Consider the following 18335-nt stretch of genomic DNA (forward strand, 5'->3'; position numbering starts at 1 on the left):
GCACAATAGTTACCTCCGTTTCAGGTGACCATCATACCTTGGCAAGGAAAGACACAAATATCACATAAGAATGATCACTAGAAATTGATACAATCAGATGATAGGTAGTTAAGCAACACAAGCAGTGAGGTGAAAAAAGCAGTTTCATCAACTCAACAAGATATGGGAGATCTTAAAAAGTGTGAACAAGCCAAGTGTTATTCAGACATTTTTGAACAGAAGATCAGTGCGCAGAACAGCTAACTAATACCTTTAGAGCTTGGTTCCACAAGTGGTTTGCAGAACAGCATAATCCACAATCAGTTCTGTATGAAACATTTGCTGTGCTGATAATATTTTTCTTTCCCAAATTCAATGAATATTCTTCTAAGCCCCTAGCAGACTATGACTTGACAGCCAATGGATAGGGAAGCTATTAGAAGGTCTAAGCTCACTTATGGTAATTTCTCTCCTCTTCTTCATTTGGCAGATTTTTGCATTCATAATGACTATGAACAACTGAAGGAAGCTGAGTATTCTATGGGTTGTAGCTTTATACACAAGATAGCCACAACATAAAATCTCTACCTTAGGATCTTGTGTGCATCTGATACACAAGATCAAAGGTGCAAAGATTCCTGTTATGGGCTACCACAGAATATGAAGGCTTTATATTAAGAATACCTCCTTGAGCTAGCACAATATAAAACTTCCTTGCAGTTCTTGTTATACAGATTTTTTTTTAACTTAGAAAAATAATTCCAGTTTTCCTTAAAATTAAATAGAAGCAGACATTTTAGACAGTATTCATAGAAAGCATCCCTGAAGCTGCAAGTGGTGAAATAATCTATTAGTTCTAAAGTAATGTTTGCCACATCACCCACCAGGTATTTCTTATGCCTACAAACAACTATAGTGTTTCTACAATTTTAATTTTCTCACTAGAACAAGAAAAAAAAAAGGAATCTGAAAACCTACTCATTTTGGTGAAAGAAATACTCAGAATTCTACAATTCCAACTACTTATTCCTCATACTCCCCAAAAAGAATAGGTTTAAGATTTGCCACCCCTTCACTTTGGGCATCTTCAAGCACTGCTGGAATGCTAATAATCTCTGTATCTTCCAAATTTTGGCTATCAAATTATTTGGAAAGAACGACATCTTCAGCACCAGGACAACACAAAAACTGGGAAAAAATCCACACACTCAAGAGTTCAAGCTCATGAAAGACCTTCTCCATACCAAGGTAACCAGGCACTGGTGCCCTGCAAGGAGGATAAGATGCCCTCTGTCCCCACCCTGTTCTGATCTTTGAGGGAAGCAAAAGGCCCAGGAAAGCTGTGTGACCTGCAAATCCCAGGAGGGCCTCTAGCACCCATGGAATACAGCAAAAGGATGTTACCATGCAGCTGCTGTGGTTAGAGAGCATGGAGGACCAGGAGGTGGGAGACAAGAAAATAAAAACAGCTTCCTCCAACAGTTTGTTGAAATGAAAGAAAAAGGGAATTGCAGAGCACTCTTATCTGCCAAACAGGACAGGACTCTTGGCTCACAGGCTAGGAGTCTCCTTTTGGGGCAGTAAGTCTCCAGGTATGAAGCCTCACCCAATAGTTTGCAAGGCTAGAAAGCCATTGGGTAAACTGCCTACTGAAAAAACACACCCCAGTGTGCACCAGGATGGCTCGCAGCACCTACACTTCTCTGCTAACACCAGCATCAAAAAGGTTACCAAGCAGGTAAGATAACAGAAGCTTATTTTTTAGCTCACTTTCTGCTCAACCCAGAGAAAGAAACCAAACTGGTGAAAAGCAAATACTTTACAAGGAGGAAGATGGGGACTTCAAATGAGAGAATAATTCATGGAGAACCACAGTGGGTTTTTTTTCTGGTGAAGTTATGAAAATGCTTAGTAGCATTAGGTTTTAAATACAAACAGAGAAAGGGTTGGGTTTGGGGTTGTTGTTGGATTATTGGGGGTTTGTTTTTAACTTTTCTTCTTCACAGACAAAAATTGGGATTCAGCTCATGGTAAAATTTTCCTTTGCTGATTTATAGAAATACCCCATAAATGTTCATCTGGCATCAGCCTAACAGTCTGGGAAGATCTATTTAAAAGCATTTTTTAAAGTTTAAGTAACTGTGCATGAGATGTTAGAACTCAGCTAGAGACTTTAATTTTCAACCTTTTTATAATCTACATTTTTCTTTTGCCAAGTATAAGATGTCAAAAAGAAAAGCAGAACTAATATTCAATATCTATAATTAACTTCCTAGACACAAATTGAATGTGATGATATCAGTGTCCTGAAACCTAGTATTCAAATGATCCCTCACTTGATTATAAATTTACCATTGCCTGAATGAGAGAAAACTCTAGTGAAAGGAAGTGTGTACCTTTATCTACCCTAATTAGATGACAAAAGATAAACACTCTTGAGAAGTATTTCTTTCTCCACATTTTCAAAAAAAGCATCTTCAAACTCTTAACTTCTACAACAAATAAGCTTTTGCCATGATCCAAAGAAGTGACAGTGAACCAAGCCAACATGCTGCAGAAGTCAGTAGGGTTTTTCAGGGGCTTCCCCCCACACACAGATCTCTCTAGCAGAAAAGGTCAGCAGTACCCACTCTTATGCTTTAGACATTAGCTTCGTCATTATTCATTGAAAATTTCCCATTCAGACTGAAGGCAACTTTTTCTCTTACTTGCAAAATGGAGATTTCTTCTGTCCCAAACCCAATCACATGAACTTGGTTAGATATAAGCAGGCAGGAGAGATCATATTTTCTACCACATACAGAGTAGAAAATAGTCGAAGTTCTGCTGGAACAGCTGTTGATCATTTCTGGTTGTACTTACTTCCACTAAAACTAGAAATCTAAAGAGAAAATCTGTCAAACACCACTTTACCATGAAGATTTTTCATTCCACTAGTTACAGGGCAGTCTACAACCTGCTTACTTCTCAAATATGACCTTTTTTTTGAGTCAATACAGAAAACAGCAGATTACTTGACTTCCACTCCACCTTTTCACACAACCTGTACCACCTGCTTCTCTGAGAGGGTCCACTCCACCTTTTCACACAACCTGTACCACCTCCTTCTCTGAAAGGGGGAAACTCTGCTGCAAGTCAGAAGCTCTCTTGTCTTTTCACTTACGTATTTGATCCAGTGGTGTTCATGTTTATTAAAAATATTTCTAAAGGCCTTAAACCCTGCAGAGTTCCATGTCTGTGACTGCATGAGCAGGGTAGTGCATGTGGGGACCCTTCCTGGTGCCAAGCACTGCATGGGATGGGCTTCAGGAGCAGCAGCAGGGATCTCCAACACACACTCCTGTGCTCCGCCACCACAAACCTGCAGCCCCTCAGCCCAGCACTAGCACCTCCTGCCCTGCAGAATCCTGGGGTCAGCTCCAAGCAGCTTTGCATCAGCAGCCTGGCATTGCCAGGGACAGATTTTCAAGTTTGCCATCACCCCAGCACAGCAAATGCCATAAGACCAAACAGACCCGATGAGTTTGCTCTTTAATCTCAAGGTCAGCAGGTCTCCCCTGCATTTGGGAAGCTCCCATCAGCTACTAAAACAGCTGGTCTCATTGCATCAAAAATGCAAGCTAAAGACAGCATTGTACCTTCCTTGCCAAGCAGAAAGACATCCTACAAGTTACATGTAGGAGGCAATGCTTTTAATCCCACAAAGCTCAGAAGATAATGCCAGCAGAAGAATTGGGAGCAATGCAGGTCAATGTAATCCCAGGATGCTGGAGGCTGCAACTCTAACACCCCTTACACATTGCAGTCTCAATGACCCATGCCTTGCTCACCTCTGTGAGGTGCATTTCTTCGCTGTCAAAACCATGGAGAAATTAACAGCCACTCCATGGAAACATGAACAATGGAACACAAGGGTGGCCACAAAACAGGTTGGTTATGGCAAATTAGTTGGAACTGTTGACATGCACAGTCTCAGAAAATCAAGTATTCCTACTGCAAGAACAAAATAAGTTGTTCCTGTCTTTGCTTTGCAGACAGTAATGTTCCAAAAGGATGGAGGAGGTGATTGCCTGCAGACTTTAAACAGGAAGGCACACAGGGCAGTTGCAAGCACATCAATGCCTCATGCATCCTAGGGAAGCTGCAAGATCACTTTGACAAGCTGAAACAAAGTATTGCATACCTTATATCTATTTTGGAAACAAACCCATACTTCCACGTTGAAGCAAGTTAAGATATTTCATTAGTTAGGTGAGGACGCCACTTTGAGAGTTCTCCTATTTGTTTTGCAAAGGCAGAAGTTACTTTTAGAACATATGGCCACCCAAAAGAGTCAGCAGCACGTGCATTTCCATAGGGTCCAGAGGCACCACGAGACATTGGCTTAGACTGGAAGCTGACATGTAGCAAAGTGGTGGAAGTCATGGGCACTTGTCTCTAGCATCAGTAAGCATCACCTGATTTTTTTCTTCCTCACAGCTGCTGAGCTGGCAAAAGCTTATGATATCTTCTGATATATTTCATAGTCCTTCCACCCTCGTCCTAGATCCCAGAATGAATTCCACAGCCAGTGAGCTCAGATACCTGAAGGCTGGCTTTAGAGTGTATACTACATATCCAAAGTGTTCATACCTTTTGTACAGCCACCTGCATCTGCTAAAGGTGTTCAGAGTCCATCACAATTCACAGAAGATTTCACAGCTGGGAGAGTCCCAATCACTGATCTATCATGAATCCCCTCTGCACACTCCCACTGCAGTCCCAGACACAAAGCCAAGTTTTCAAGTATTCCCACCACTGTGCTGATTCTTCTACTACGTGTTTGAAAAAAATGGGATGTCACCAGGAACAGATTACCTCCTGTTTTGGTATGAAACCCAAACTGCTGATGGATTACACATGTGCTAATTACGGAACATTATCAAGAGGCCGAAATTAAATGCCACCAAGTAAGTCTATAAGGTTGCAGTCACTAAAGTACTTAAGTTATCCCTGTTTTAGGTTGCTTGGGACAGCAACCTAAAACAGTGACCATTAGAGTTGCAATAACCAATACCTACAAATCAAAGTTAGGGATAATGAGCTGATCCCACACTGCCTGTGAGAATGCTGCAGGTCCACATGAGTCCTGTACCCCAAAAGAAGAAACAAAACTATTCCTGTAGTTGGGATGCAATACACATCCCTTAACTGTAAGCTTGCATGGTGATTCCGGTAAATTTCTATGGATTTGGACAGAAAAGCAGAGATAAAAGAAAACAACGTGCCAAGAAAACTAAAAAAAGTGCTGAGAAGGTAGGATGTAAGATTTGCCCAGGCCAAAACTTTGCTGAATCTCCACAATGACACTAGCACACACTAATGGGCAGAGATTAACTACCACATCCAAAAGGGCAACAGCTGCTATATGCAATCATGAAGGCTACAGGGTTCATTATAAATCCAATGCAAAGGGCTGAGCAACACCTTCCTAGAACCACTGGCACATCATTATAAACCCTCCACTTCAAAGTACATGGCTGAGGTTGGCCTCCTAGCTGCTGCTCATACTGGGTAACTATAAGTTCAGTAAAGGAACTTTGTGAGCAAATAAGTGAAATTGTTGCATGAACAGCTATCTACTACTCACATAACAGCAGCCTGATTTTATTACTAAGAGCAACAAAAAAAACACAGCACCCAATAAAAGGTGTTGATTTGGATTCATTTCTTATACATGCATTCAATCCCCTATTAGGTTTTATAACAAAGCAGCTGTTTGCAAGGATAGTTTTAATCTGCATTCCCTTCCCCCAGCAAGTTAATGGTGGGCTACAGTTTTCAGAGTGATTTCCTGTTTGCATTATATTCTAAAAATCCTGCTCATTTGCTTCACTAAAAGGCATGTGCTTGGAAGTGGTTTTGATGGCTTTTAGTCACATCCCCCCTTTTTGATTGCCACAGCACTCAATGTCTGAAAATAAGGGAGCTATTTCAAGTTACATTCCCTTCCCTCCCTGCCCACATGTTCTTGGCTACCAATTTGGGGCACAGGATCACAGGGAGCTTTGGGTTTTAGAATAACACAAAATTAACAGACCTTTACCTCTCTTCCCCCTGCTCAGCAGATTTGGCTCTGTTGGTGTTCACCTACATCTTAGGGACCTCCTATCTATTCTTCATGTCCTCACTGCAAGTTTTGAAGGCCTCAGCCCAGCAGGCAGTACCCAAACCACCCAGCTCCTGGAGTGAGCACTAGCTGCTGGATGAAATGGCATCGTGCAGCTGCAGGTTGGGTTGGTGTCTCTTGCCTTCCTGTAAGACTGTGACATTTTCCTGTGCTTGATACAACAGCTTCACTGCTTGCCTCAGTTGTAGGTTTCCCTGCTTTTCTGCAGGAGATTCTGCAGCTGAGCTCACTTTCTTCCCCTATCCCCCTCATCCAAGAAATAACTCAAGATTTTTCTGTAGCACTGGATGAAAGCAAATAGGAGCTGCAAGAAGGGACAAAGATGGGGCCTCAGTCTTGAATGGTCAAGTTCAAGGCTACAACCAAAACTGACTGTGGGAGGGAGCATAGAGGCAATCCAGCAGTGTACTTGTACAAGCAGCAATGAAGTAGGTTTGTGGCAGGAGCAGCCCCACAACAGATTTGGTCATTGGAGAGATAGCCCAAGATCCAGTTTTACTTGGATAGCAAACGAGACAAAAATCCCACATGCCTAAGCACAACTATGAGCAGAAATGTTCTGACTACCATTGCATTATAGCATCAATAGGACTGGAACTAGCCAGACCCTTGGAAATAATCACATTTTGTTTCCCTCCCCCCACAAAAGAGTCAGTTGCATAAAGTTAGGTCACCATGTGGCACACATATGATTCAAATATAACATTTCCTGGCAACCAGCAGCGTACCCAGAGGAGGATCTGCACTACTGACTGATAATGTCAATTTTTGCCATGGCCATCATAAAAAAGAAAAGTCTGCTAATCTCTTGAGATATAAGAAGCAAGCCTCATTCCACTTAATAGCTTTCCACAGGTTTTACTGCAGGCTTTTATCTGTTGGTTAGTTTGGGGGGGGAAGGGGTTTGTTGTTATTTAAAGGAGCAAAGCCTAACACATACACAGAGGTGTCTGACAGCAACTACCTTCATAAAGTGAAACAACCTAAAATGAATAATACACAGATTTCATTTCCCAATTCCAAATCAATAAAAAATCCAAGAATGGACAAAGATAATCAAAGAATGGGAAACAGCTTCAAAAACAGCTAAGCAGGCTCTACCTCTTCATCACGAAAAAAAGGGCTGAGGAATAAAGGCCATTAAAACAGTAAGGAAAATAGAAAAGGAGAAAAAGTTAACAGAGGTATTTCTATTCACTCTTCCTTCCAATACAGGAGCTGGGAGATAGGTGGAAGTTCAAAGCATGTGAAATGGGATGGTTCTTCCTTCAACGTGCCCTAAGAATCCACTTCACTGCAGGGTATTGTGGATGTCAGAAGTTTGCATGGTTCAACGACATGCTTGCCAGAAACTCTAGGTTAATTTCTCAAATACAAACTCACTGGTTTTAGGTCAGTAGGTTTCAGGGCTGCAAAATGCCAAAAGCCAGTAGAAAGCTCTGGTGAACTATCTCTACGTCCTTGCCCTTATTGCTGTAGCCCTCCAATGGCACAGCAAACATGGGTTACATGACTGTACATTAACATCCCTTCTGACCCAGTGTTGCTGATTTCCTGGTCTTTATACATAAACTGAGTAGAATGGATTAAGAATCATTGAGGCCACTTGAAATTAACATTTTTCTATTCCTTTGGCTTCCTCTGTGAACAAGAGCTCAAAGTTTCTTGTACTATTGCCTGAGGAACAACTCTTCTATACATTTCCTCCAATTCTCTTTCAAATTATACAATAGGTAAGTCTGAAGCAACAATCCCTGCTAGCGGCCTCTTCTTTCAAGGCAGGTAACTGAAATTAGTTCAGAACTTACCTAAGAGGGGGGCAGAAATAACTATTTTCTTAATCACATCAATTTTTCAACATCTGAAGGGTCTTTTGGTTTATAAAAGCATGTAGCTTTACCAGCAGCTTCACACATGCCAACAGAAAAGGTATGGATGTCTAATTTCCTCAGAAGTTTTTGGGCTGCACTCTCAGCATCTAAAACCAGCACCTCAGCAGAAGACTTAGCACCAGTAGGAACTACTGGTTCCTTATTTGACAGAGAGAGAACTAAGTGAGTAAGACTTGAATATAAGGCAGCATGAATAATTAATTAGGAGACAGTACATTTCCATGAGAAAGACAAAGAAAACTATGTCAATAGCTTTGACAGGGATAAGTACATTTTTCTTATTAAAAAAGTATATTACTTTGTGGACCAAAAACATACTTTGGGACTTTTGCTATGAGGTTGCAAGCTACAATTTTCACCAAGCAGTTCCTTGGCAGTTTGGGGTTTATGCTGTTGGAGTACCAGTGGCAAAGATCATGTGATTACCTGTGAAATGCAGCTCTTCCCAGCACAGTGGTGGTCCTACTCACTTGATTTCCAGGCTGCCTCACTTAAGGGTAGTTTGAACAATGGCTTAATTTATCATTGTGTTTAAGGAAATTTATCTAACAATGGCATACAACATCCAAGATCTATCTGCAGAGCTGCAACACCATTCCCAGACAGGTTTCCCTGCTCTATATACAGGTGACAGGCTTGCAGAGGTTCTACATCCAGCCCAAATTCCAGTAATGATGCTGTACTAAGTAACATTAGGGCTCAGAGGATGGCACCCTACCTGGCCACTTCCTACCTGGAGGGGAGAAAGAAGTGTCTGTGACCTGGCAGCAGAGGAGGTCAAAAACATCCTGCATTAACAAGAACACAGGCAATGGATGGAGTAAACTTAATGAATACTGAGTAAAAGGGGTTAACCACTCACAGGAAAAAACTTCATCCAGTTTTGGGACCTCCAGTACAAGAAACCCATTGAGAACCTGGAAAGAATTTAGTGAAGGGCCACCAAGGTGACTGGAGACTGGAACACCTCTCCAGTCAAGAAAAGCTGAGGAAAATGGGCATGTTGAGCCCAAAAATGGACAGCTTTGGGGACAGCATAGCAGCAGCCTGCCCCAGAGGTCACTGAGAAGACAGACCCAAGCTCTCCACAGCAGTGGAGGGTGGGAGAGCAGGAGACACCAGGTTCAAGCTAGCACAACAGATGTCCTCACCAGGTACAAGGAAAATAATTCTCACCAATAGGATAATTAATCCTTTGAACTGGTCACCCAGAGAGGTTACAGGAAGTGCATTTCTAGAGATCTCCTAGAGGGGACAAATCCTTAAGCAACGTGGCTTGAATTCAATACAGAGTGCTGATTTGAGCAGAAAGTTTGGCTGTAGACCTCCTGAGACCCCTTTCAACCTGAATGGCTTTGTAATTCTCAGAACAAACATGTCACAATGCTGGATAATAGGGTTGCATCATGATTAAAGTGACTCCCTAAGCAGAAATTATTGCTAAGGAGTGCAACACCTTTACAACTGAGTCCTTGAACAAAGGTCTTCACTGACACCTTTCTAGAACTGCAAACAAAAAGGAAGGATTGGTGGCTGGTTTCCCAAAAAGTTTTGAACCAAGAAAATTTTGTATGTCTGTTAAGATTTCTCAAGTTTTGGGGTCACTGTTAGTGACAGGGTAAACAAGTAACTATTATTCTAGGCTTGTGAGCAGCTACATTGTTTTAACAGTGCCAAGCAACCCTACGGTGACAATGCCAAAATTCTTGCACACTAAGAGCTGTTTTAGGTATTAGAACACTTCTGAAAAGTTAAAAGATTACAAGTTGCCATTTCCTTTATCACAAAAGACTAAAAACCAGTAATGAGAGCAGACTTTCTCATCTGAGTCACAGGACAATGGAGCAAATTCTGATGGGGGGAGAGTTTTTGGTCAAACAGTTGCACTGAAACATTTCTTCCTTTTTCTATACCCTTCACTTGGCTATTTCTAGCATTGAATTCTGAAAGGGAAGTAAGACTAGTAAGAACAGGCTACAAAAGCAGTCTCAAAAGACAAATATTATGCACATATTAGCTGGAATTTAACACTTAAAACTCACCAGTTTGCTGTGTTTTGACAATTAGAGCCCATCACAACCAAAAGCAGTTTACACTCCTAAAACAGATACGTAGACAACTCACTGAGTCACAAAGTTGTGTGGCCCAGCTTAAAAGTCTCAGGTCCAAGTGGAAGCTTTTCTCCAGTCCTTGTCCTCTCCACAGCATCTCACAAACCTTGCTCCAAAGTCACTGCAACTTACTATTCATCTGGCTGAAGATCATGGTCAAAAAGCTGAGACACCTCAAGGCACAGTTTAAAACTTGCTCAGCCAAATCAGCCTGTGTCTGCCATATGAGTCCTATGGCTTCCTGAACATCCACCCAACACCACATTTCCTGCAGCACAGCCCAAAATCTTCTACTTCCTCTTCTTTTGGCTTAATTACCTGGGCCACCTGGAGTAAGAAGAGCAACTTGCACACCCTCTGAATTAGGTCAGTCAACCAGCTCTGAGCCCATGAGTCTTCTGATTTCTCTGAAGCAGGGTTTTAACATTATGTCTAGTTCCTCTGGTTGGAAGATCACCTTCTATGTCTTCTAGGTGCTTAGTGCAACAGAGCCCTGACCTCACCTTTAACTTCTTTACTCACTACTTAAGCTACTAAAATACAAGTTTCCTAGAGAAACCTTTGTGTTAACTAATGCAACGTGACTTTTCTAAGCCTACAACTATAATAGAAGAACAACAAAATACCTTCATTAGGGACTTCTAGGACAGTAAGTCTTACAGAGGGGCATATGTTTGAGGAAAGTATCACTATCAGCTGTTTTTAGTAGGACTCTGATTTAAATAAAAAATGCTGTAGCCCAAATCTCAAAGAAAATTAGCTTTCCTCACTGGATTTTTCCCCTTGTTAATAACAATTGTATGACAATTATCAGCAGTGCTGTAACCAACACATCCGTATGAATAAATCAACCTAAGTGAGAAGTATGCTAATTGCATATTTATCCCAGGACCTCCACTCCCTCACTGTATTTTAAACACCTGCAAGTGGTGTTGATTACCTCACATATACCTGTAAATATCACCTTCTACAATTAAGCCAGGCAATTAAAATCCCAACATAAGCCAGTATGTCATCTGAAGTGAAAACTGGGTGGTCTGCCATGGTCACTTTCATGTATCAGATTGCCTCACCTGCAGCCAAGTCCAGCCAGATAACGGGAAATATATGTGGATCAGAAAAAGCAGTTAATTCAGAGTGTGTGTCCCAGGTCAGATAAGAAAGAAAAGATGATCACCCTCTCTTTTCTTCTTGTCAGAGGAGAAGCAAAGGCTGCGCCCCATGCTCCCCTGGGTATAGATCCAAGCCCAGGAGGAAGCAGTGCCTTTCTGAGGATCTGCACTGCCCCAGAAGCTACTCTGCCCTCTATCCTATAGTCAGGAATCAAATGAAGCATGTGATCGAGATTCAAATTTTGTTTGATGTACATAATTCTTGATAAATACCTCCAGTTTCTCATTCTAAGAGAATTCATCAGGGAAAGGAAGGGAATCTCCCTTCCAAAGGCTTTTGACACTCCCCTGTACAACAAGCTCATAAGGCAAGCACTGACAACAGTACAACAGCAGGTGAGAGGCTGACCTTGGGATCCCTGTCAGGTAACAGCCATTACCAGCCCACTGTCAAACTAAAAGGCTCAATTTCACAGGGTTTGCAGGGAATACACCATCCAGTGTTATACCAGGTTTCTGCTCACTAAATTTGAAGATGGCACAAAGCTGAAATGGAGTGACAATATACCTGGTGCCAAGAGCTCAAAGCAATCCTAAACTACAGAAATTACTCTGGAGAAGCTTCATGGGACATTCCCAGGTAAGAGACTTCACAACAATCAATAGTCTAGAAATAAGAGTCTTGAGAAGAAGTTGAAAGAACTTAAACTCCCTCCTTAACCGTCCCAAAGCATCATAGATTTTCCAATATGCAAAAGACTGCTGCAGAGAGCAGAATAACATGTTCTCCATTCACCTGCTGAGTAGGACAAGTAGCAATTGACAAGAAATACAGCTTAGTGCATGCTGTAGCACACTGTTTTCTGTTTCCTTCTCAAAGATCCCTACCAGGGATTCCCAGACCTAGCAGGCAGCAGCAGATTTGTGCATGCTTAGCTTTCTGCTAGCGTTTTTATAGCTAAACATTATTTTTATAGCACTACATCAAGTCAGGATTCTTAGAGGAAGCTTGAGGTGAGACCCTACTTCGATATATTGTATACATCTTTAGTGTTGAGTCACCCTGCTTCCAGAGTTCTTTTCATTTTACTTACAGCTCATTCCTGCATCTCCCATTTACATCTTGGTTTTATGAGAAATATCTGCTTTGTATAATCATAACTTATTCTTAATTGCTATAATTTCATTGGTTTTCTTTTCCTTAAATCCACAAGATCCCCACCTGTCCTCTTCATACCCTGCATCTTAAGGCACAGCTCATGACGATTAGTTTCTACACTGCATCTCTGAAGAGATGCAGTGACCCCACAGAGCTTAGCTGCTTTATTCAAAGCAGCAATACAAGCTACTACAGATCCTCAGGACAGTTACTCAGTGCACTGTAAGGCTTACAAACATTTGCCCAGTGAGAATCAGTCTCTATTCTTTTAGTGATACTCAAAGTCGTCTTACAAAATATGCAGATAGGTTTGAGACATCTCCACCTTCCTCGCACGGTCGGAAATCTCGAAGTGGAACCCGGACTCACTTTGCAGCTCTAGAAATTCTTCTCCATTACTACTTCTGCTTGGGGAATCTGAAACATTGGACGTCTCAACATAACTATGAGACTTCATGTTTCATTTCCATGAAAAAGTGAGGAAAAGCAAATCCTCTTTAGTAACATTCTTTTGCTTTCAGAAGAGCTAAATCAGACCTTCCTTCCCACACATTTCTGTCCCCGAAAGCAACCTGCAAGTCTCACAGCAAAGCTAGGAATACACATTCACAGCATTTTTCCTGCTTTCTTTGCTCACTCAACAGGTTCACACTTCACAGGCTCGGCTTTTAGTCTACCTTTTTTGTTACCAAGTTCATCAACACTATCTGTTTATCTGCTCCATCCAAACCGATAAGGAAATAAGCCCACAGAAGATAAGTGGGAACTCTTCAACAGCTACCTTCCTGCTGAGCCAGCAAGTGCCATTTCTGGCACCATCTGTGTCCTGAAAGTCTGTTCTCTAGTGTTTTATTCACTAAACATGGAAAAAATATTTGGAGAGAAAATCTCTCGAAGCATCTTCTACACCCGTAGATGTTAGTTTTAAAATGTTTTAAAAGAGAGATAAAAGGGGTTGGCATTGTGCAGCTCCTTCTCAGAACTCTGCTTGAATCCCCATTGCATTACACCAGAAACAAACTCTAGGTACTTCAGTTTTAAATCACCATACCTCTATATTTCCCCTTCCAGAGGGCCTATAATTTTGTCTTGCAAATACACCTCCAGTGCCGAACACATACAAGCTAAGAGAGAGAGTACTCACCATTACAAATTAGGAGTCAAATCAGCTACAGACTGCAGTTCAGGAAAGACTAAAAAGAGATCTATTTACTTTTCTGCAGCAACAACAGAGCCAGGGTACTTGTTTCCAATGAGTAAGAGATAAGACTGGTATATGTGGAGAATAGGAAACAAGGGTTTTCCAAATCCTTCACTGGTCATGATTCTTAGCATCAGTCTGGGCTCTGTATTTCAAAAATGAGGACAAAAAAGGGGAAGAGTACTACCACTACATATTACACTGCTACTACCCACATATTACCACTAAAAGTGATGCACTAACTGTTTGACAGTTTGCTTCACAAAACAGACTTTGCAACAAGATAAAAGGACTTATTTAAACAATAAGATCTGATCATGCATGAGTTCTCCAAATTACAAATTATGGATACAATAACCTCTATAGGCAAATTATATGTAAGCAGCAGAAAAGGAAGATTATGCATGCAGAAGTCATGATGCTTCTATGGAACCAGTCACTGATCCAGAATCCTCAGAGACAGCCCAGTGAGGGTAGGGGCAAGATGCAAGTGAACTCATGGATGAGTAGAAACTTGACCCTGGCTAATCCTTTATCAATCCAGACCCCAACTACAGTCTAAGGCAATTTCTACATTTTCTTAGCTCATACAGAGATGCTGTCTTCCCTCCACCTCCAGTTTCTCCTATCTGGGCAAGGAGTACAAGAGTACCCAACCCACACATTCAGAAACCTACAGAACCTTGCCAAAAATCTTGTGAAGTTCAAATTAATTACCAGACACGTTTTGTAAAAACTTAACCTTGAATGACTTGGAATAAATTAGAATTTTATCTTTTACAGCTGCACTTTTCAAGTGAGCTCTTCAGGATAGCAACCTTACGGTTTTGCTTCAAAGTAGTAACTCAGCAGATTATAGCAGTTCATTATCTGCCCTTTTCTCCACCACTTAGCTCTGAATATGGTCTAAAAGGGTTATCTTACCTTTTTTGCTTATACCATGATGGTCTGATAAGTGCATAGTGAGGTCTTACATAACACAGAGGAAACAAGCCCAATTGCTATGGCTGCTTTAAGAGTCATATTTTAATCAGTAATGGCAACCTACATGAAGGAGAACACTAGTTGGAATACTTTTGTCAAAAGGGACACTCAGAAAAGCAAATAGCTACTCTGAATTTCAAGACTTCATTCCTGACAAGTCCTGCTAATAAATGCCTGTTACTCTGTGGCCATTTATACTCACTGTTTCCCAATCTATATGGAATAACTGCGGAACAAGTGTCTTACCATGAGTTTTCAGGGCACACAGTTACATCCAGGGGGAAGTCAAAATTTCCTTATCACTAAATGATTTCTCTCTTCTCTTCTACTAATGGCACTAAATTTTACTAGATAGACATGCATATCTCTTAGAAAGATAAGAGGGTACACCAGTGGAATGGTTTCTAGGTTTTCACTAGAAACAGATTTACTTCAACATTTCACTAATCTCAAAAGCCAGCTTCTACCTACATGGAGAACAAAGGACCTATATCAACAGTGGGGCACCTTCTTCAGGTGATGGATCTCAAAACCTTCTCAGTTCAAATTAACCTTCAATATTCCCTGAAAAATTTTCTGGTCTTGGAAACCAGGAGGCAAAACTCATTTGTGGTGCTCAGAAGTGGGAGCTGCTACCAAACTCTGTTTCAGATGAGCTGTATTTAAGAATGTTATAGATGCCTTCCTTACAAGAGGGCCCTGTGGGTGTTTTGTTACGAGCCAAGAGCCATCTCTGTGCACAGAGGTCCTCACTGGTCCCAGTCCCACATGGCCCAAGACATACAGGGACCACTGTGTGACACCTTGGCAGCAAGGACATGAATCACTGAACCAGAGGCAAGCACACTGACTTCTAGGGACACTCCCATGGGCTTTTTATAAAGAGCTTGTTTTAATAAAGAAAAAAAAATGAAAACAAGATAGTTACTACAGCTTTTGCAAAGAATGGCACCAGAACCTTTGGAATAATGGCTATACCAGGGGTAAAACAGTTCACAGGAACATTAATCTGCTGTTCTTTTCACATATCCTGTGTCACAGTAAAAGGAAAGGTGTTGCAGAGTACAAAGTGTGTTTTGTATTTCAATCTGGAACATACATGAGGGCTGGACTAACTAACCTAAAGACCTCTTTCATCAGTTGTTTTGCTCTGGTTTTAGGATTTCACACCTATTAGAAATCAGTCTTGATTCAAGCAATTAACAAAGGGGTGATGAGGCAAGCGAATTGGCACAGAGGGACTATAAAACACAATCTAAGTAAAATCACTCCAGCTGCTACACATGCACACTCACATACCATCCACTCAGAAAGTATTCTGCAAGAACATTGCTTCAATATAAATAGCTCTCTGAACACACACATTTCTACTCTCCCCACTAAGAGAGACTTGTTTTAAGGGGGAATCATCAAAAACCTTCTTACAGAGTTCAAAGGAAGATTTTTCAAGGATTTGAACACCAAAAAAAAGATACCAGAACCCAAGGTAAACTGACATAAGACAATTCTCTGATGAATTAAATCACCAGTCACTGTACTTTATCAGCACTGTTTTAAGGACAGACAAAGCTTACCTGCTTGAGTGCAGAGGTGCCAGACCACCAGCACTTACAAAGAAAAGCTTTAGGAAGTTACTGGACAAACTGGACTTGCCAGGCAACTCTGGTGTTGCAGGAGAATGCAAAAAAGTATTGTAGAAACTTTTAGGTCTATAAATTCTGTGCTCAAAGGGTCAGGTCTGTAAAAATAACTTTAGAGCATGTAGGCAATGCTGAGATGATTTTAACAGGGACAATTTTGACTCTTCCTGAGGAACTTTAGGAAGACAAAGTGTTTTTAAAAAGATGGGCAGAGAAAATACCTGTCTGAGACCAGATGTCACTACAGAAACTGCAACAACAGAGAAGAGGGATCATTTAAGTCAGAAATCAAATGGGAAACAAGGTAGATACCCATAATATACAAGCAGTATCAGCTACATGTGTAAGGAGTCATGAGCAGGTAGAAGCATTTTTAAGTACTCTGCTCAACAGCACTTCTGTTAAACATCTGTTTATTCACATCTCTGAGTTGTATGCCTCTGCTCTGATACTTACTATTCCTACACAAAATCCTCAGAGGAATTTTGTACCAAAAAATAAGTTAATTTTCAAATTAGTCAGCCTCAACCATCTCTATTACTATGCTTCCCAGAAGTTTGACATAAAAAAACAGTTATGAAATTGGAATAAGAGATATCAAGTGGATACTGTTAAGCTGAGGAGTATGCAAGGCTTGGGAGGTGCAGAGGAAAAGCTCAATGGACAGCTGGCACCAGAAAGGCAGGCGGGCGCAGTGAGAGGGGGTGTGATACCTGACAGAGACCCTGTGGGTGACAGCCTTGGTTCAACAGACCAGTGCCTCCATTTCCCTTCAAAGCTAGGAGGCAATCAGGCAGTGCAAACAAAGAAGTAGCTGCAGATGGAAAGTCAGATGAAGGCAACAGACCAAGCCCGCTGGAGAACAATGCTACCAGAGCTTTATCCCCAAAAACCACCACCCCTCTCAATTCCCTCAGGCAGGAGGATGACTTAACACTAACAAAACATGAAAAAATATTTTAGACATATACAAGGCAGAAAAACAGTAAAGAAAACTTATTTATCTGTTCTCACAGTTGGCAATCTACTGCAAAAATTAGAACACTATTTGTGGAGTGTAAATAGCAAGTACATATTATACTGGTGAGAGCCAATAATCAGAATACTGTGAACAAAAAATTTGCCATAATGCCACCAATACAGAGGAGCAAGGAAAATAAAAGCCCCCCAAAAAACCCACACCCAAAGAAGGACCAGACCTAAATTTCTGCTTCTGTAAAAGTTTTTGACCAAGTATTTAAATAAGAACTTTTATTAAGTTTGCTGAACTCATACACCAAACACCAGCAAGGTCCAAAATGGACGAGCTTTCAGTCTAAGAGAGTGACTGCATCAGGAAGTCAGCATTCACCAAGGAATCCATTTCAACATTTTTTATGGTTAACTTGGAAAACAGAAATGAAGGCAGTTATCTGAATTGCTTAGAAGGCTCTATTGTTCCCTCTTCCAAAGGATTTTTCCCCAGAACAGAATGGGTGGTGTGTGCAAAGCAAGTGAAAGGTGGGGGAAGGGGAAAAGTCCTGTGGATAAAGAGAGAAACAGAAGCATAGTTTTTAAGCAAAAATAAATTTTTTTTTTAAGTAACTTCCTACCTCCCACTGCAAGTGAGGCGGGATATTCCTGATCTGAAGCTTCCGACTCCTGCAGATAAATTAAAGAAAATAGTTTTAAAAAAAACCCAGAGAAAACATTATTGCAAGATAGATTATACATAGCAGTGTCATACATTTTAGCATCTGTCATACTAAAAGGGGCAAAACCAAATGCAGAATTCAAAAAAACCAACAGATCGCCGAGGGGGGAATGTCAGGTCAAAACCATTTCAAGTCCAAAGAACTGTTACAGAAATACTTGTTACACATTTGACAGCTGTTACATTTCATGAAGCCTCCACTTTTCCTGAAGAGTATTTCTATTTTAGCTTTAAGGCCTTCAGTATCTAATTCTCTGTTATAAATGGGTGCTATGATCCCATGTATTTGTACTGGGTTCTCCTTTACAGACTTTAAGAGTTTTTTGTTATTATTTTGTTTTTTATAATTCAACAAGACAATACATCACAATGTTACAATCCTTCAAGGTAAGAAA

The 18335-nt window shown here is 41.0% G+C and overlaps 1 protein-coding gene across 1 annotated transcript in view; it reads right to left on the reverse strand.

Annotated features, from left to right (window-relative positions):
• The window catches only part of IGF2BP3 (insulin like growth factor 2 mRNA binding protein 3), a 112231-nt gene that overhangs the window by 70022 nt on the left and 23874 nt on the right, over nucleotides 1–18335 (reverse strand). Inside the window, exon 3 of the mRNA XM_036406247.2 lies at nucleotides 17840–17888. Within this exon, the coding sequence (XP_036262140.1) occupies nucleotides 17840–17888 (49 nt within the window). The remainder of the gene's footprint in view (nucleotides 1–17839; nucleotides 17889–18335) is intronic.

Source organism: Molothrus ater, chromosome 1 (genome assembly GCF_012460135.2).
Source record: "Molothrus ater isolate BHLD 08-10-18 breed brown headed cowbird chromosome 1, BPBGC_Mater_1.1, whole genome shotgun sequence".
NCBI classification, from domain to species: domain Eukaryota; kingdom Metazoa; phylum Chordata; class Aves; order Passeriformes; family Icteridae; genus Molothrus; species Molothrus ater.